General features: G+C 31.0%; 1 protein-coding gene across 1 annotated transcript; it reads left to right on the top strand.

The window, feature by feature from the left end:
• The first annotated feature begins 541 nt into the window (after positions 1 to 541).
• LOC107437417 (TD and POZ domain-containing protein 4) lies at positions 542 to 1564 on the top strand. Its single transcript, XM_016049421.2, has one exon. The coding sequence runs from the start codon at positions 542 to 544 to the stop codon at positions 1562 to 1564; it is 1023 nt and encodes a 340-aa protein (XP_015904907.2).
• The last annotated feature ends 1058 nt before the right edge of the window (positions 1565 to 2622 follow it).

Genomic DNA, 2622 nt, shown 5'->3' on the forward strand with positions numbered 1-2622 from the left:
TCTAGGATGCTCGCGAAGTCTTCCGAATTCATTCGTTGTTTGTTTCGTTAAATTTTAAATTGAAACAATACGTTATTTTGTAAAAGCTAATAGTATAGCAATATTTGAGGGCGCGCATTTTCTAGTTAATGCACAAAAATCAATCCGAAGTAGCAAATCGGAAGTCTTACAGCGAATTTTAAACCTTAACGCCATCTGTGCTTTGCTTTACACTCTCAACCATCCATTATTTTGAGGACGTTTAATCTACCAACCACTACGAACACACTACTTGGCCACACTACGACTGGCCACACTACGAACATAGAACCATTAGAGATAGCTCGGGCAAAAATAAAGAGCTTCAAACGTTTTCCTTATTTTTTGATGTAAACAAAGAGGAGCACCAACGATTCTGATTCTTATATCCTCAAAATAAACATATATGAATTTGAAATTTTATAAATCCTAGAAGATTATGAATACGAACAAAAGGGAACAAAAAAAATTTTAAACTGGAAAGATTCTAGAATGTGGTGTCGAACTTAGAATTTTGTTAACTATGTCTCCTGCTACGAAGATTACATTGCCTGTTGATGAGGTAATTTCTACAGAATTTCAACCTGAAAAATGTTTAACTTTAAAACTGGGTTACGCGTTAAATGATCTCTGGAGTTTAAGACTATTTAAGAAATCTCTTAACAACGGTAAACATTTTATTGTTTTATCTATTGAACGACAAAGAGATGAACAGAGAGTACAGGTTATTATGAAACTGAGCTTTACTGATCTTCATTCCAATAAAACTCTATCTGCTCAATGCTTCAAAAGGCTTCGAAGTATTGATAAAAGTAAAAGACTAAATTTAAATAAACCTATTAATCGAATGCTTTATAAGTCAGAAAAATTTAGAGTCACTGGAAAAATTTATCTCCGTCTGATTTCGAAACCAGTTTCTCTGGCTTCACCTCAAACGTTAATTACGCTATCTACTGATTTCAGAAAAATGTGCTGCAATACTATTTACTCAGATGTTAACCTAAGATGTGGTTCTGAAGTATTTGCAGCTCATAAAATAGTACTTGCAATGAGGTGTCCCAAGTTTAATGAAATATTTAAGGAAAATGTCAATGAAGAAACTATTGATGTCAAAGACCTGACTCCTCACGTTTTAAAAGCAGTTTTATTGTTTATCTATTCAGGTGTGCCAGATCCATTCACATTTCAATCTGCATGTGATCTTCTAATTGCAGCTGATAAGTACGGTTTGATTGAGTTAAAAGTATTGTGTGTTAACCATATAAGATCTTCATTTACTGTTAAGAATGTCTTAGATTATTTTCTTAAGTATGAAATGGCAAAAACATATGCTTCAGAGTTTATAGAAGAAAATATCTCAGAGATTGAGAAAACTGAACAATGGCAAAATTTCAAAACAGAATTTCCAGATTTGGTGTCAGAAATTTTGCAGGATAGTTTTCAAATGTTTGATATTGAAAATGATGAGCAGTTAATTGAGGTGGGTCAAGTCACAAAAGTATCAAGCTGTAATGACCAAGCACCAGATGAGAGTGTCCAGTCTTAGGTGTCACCAAGCACCTGAAAACATTGAAAAGATTGCTATCAGAAAAGGATGTCCAAACATTCAGTCGTGTAGTTAGGATTTTCAATATCCTGGCTAGCACATGGGCAATTGTTGTTCTCCTTCAACTCAAACAATTCTGTAAAAATATGAAAAAACTGCATAACTTATAATATGTTTGGGTTATGAAGAAAATAAAATTAATAAATCAATTCAGACAAAATAATATTAAAAAGTTACTAACTTATTGAAAATATATACTTGAAGAAAGAAAAACACGAGCAAAATAACTGAAATGGTATAAAAATTTAACAATGGATAAAAGCAATAAAACATGATAGAAATGAATGTGAATCAACATGAATTTAACATGATGCTTGCAATTTAACATGATGCCGAAGATGTAGTCTTCTCTCTTGTTTTCAAGAGCAAAAGGATCTCAGACTTGATTGATTAAATAAGAATATATTGATAAAAATTTACAAACCAAAAAATTTTTTAAAAGGTTTCTTATAATAAAAAAATTACATTAATTTTAAAAAATGAATCATATTCTAAAGAAGATGTGTTTTGACACCCTTCAAATACAGTGTTGATACAATCTGACCTATGTTTGCCCCTCCCTTGCAATGCAGGTACAGACACTTGAGTATCCAAAGCTACTATTAGACCTTTGTCATATAATTATGCTACATACTTCCTCTTAATTATCTAGGCTAATGAATAAGTCACTAGAATAATATTTATAATGAATCAATTTTTTTTTTAAATAGCTATTATATTTATAATATGAACTCATAAGTAACTATTAACTAAATGCATGTATTAAATAATTGAATAATTAGGTTTTTTAATAGCATTCTATTTCAGAGGGGCAGTAGAAAAAAATACCGTTCTTTTTTCTGGTGGGTGATTTAACTCCTATTATCAGGAGTATCAATGTCAACAATAATAGTTTGCATACTTTTTTAAATCCCTGCCGCCAAAACAATTTCTGATCAATACTGATACAGTACATTAATCATTAGCTATAATAAATGTAGGAGTTTGTAAAGCAAAAG

Source organism: Parasteatoda tepidariorum, chromosome 6 (genome assembly GCF_043381705.1).
Source record: "Parasteatoda tepidariorum isolate YZ-2023 chromosome 6, CAS_Ptep_4.0, whole genome shotgun sequence".
Lineage (NCBI taxonomy): Eukaryota > Metazoa > Arthropoda > Arachnida > Araneae > Theridiidae > Parasteatoda > Parasteatoda tepidariorum.

Excerpts from the sequence above, each read along its gene's own strand:
- LOC107437417 (XM_016049421.2), top strand. The coding sequence starts at position 542 with ATGTCTCCTGCTACGAAGATTACATTGCCTGTTGATGAGGTAATTTCT.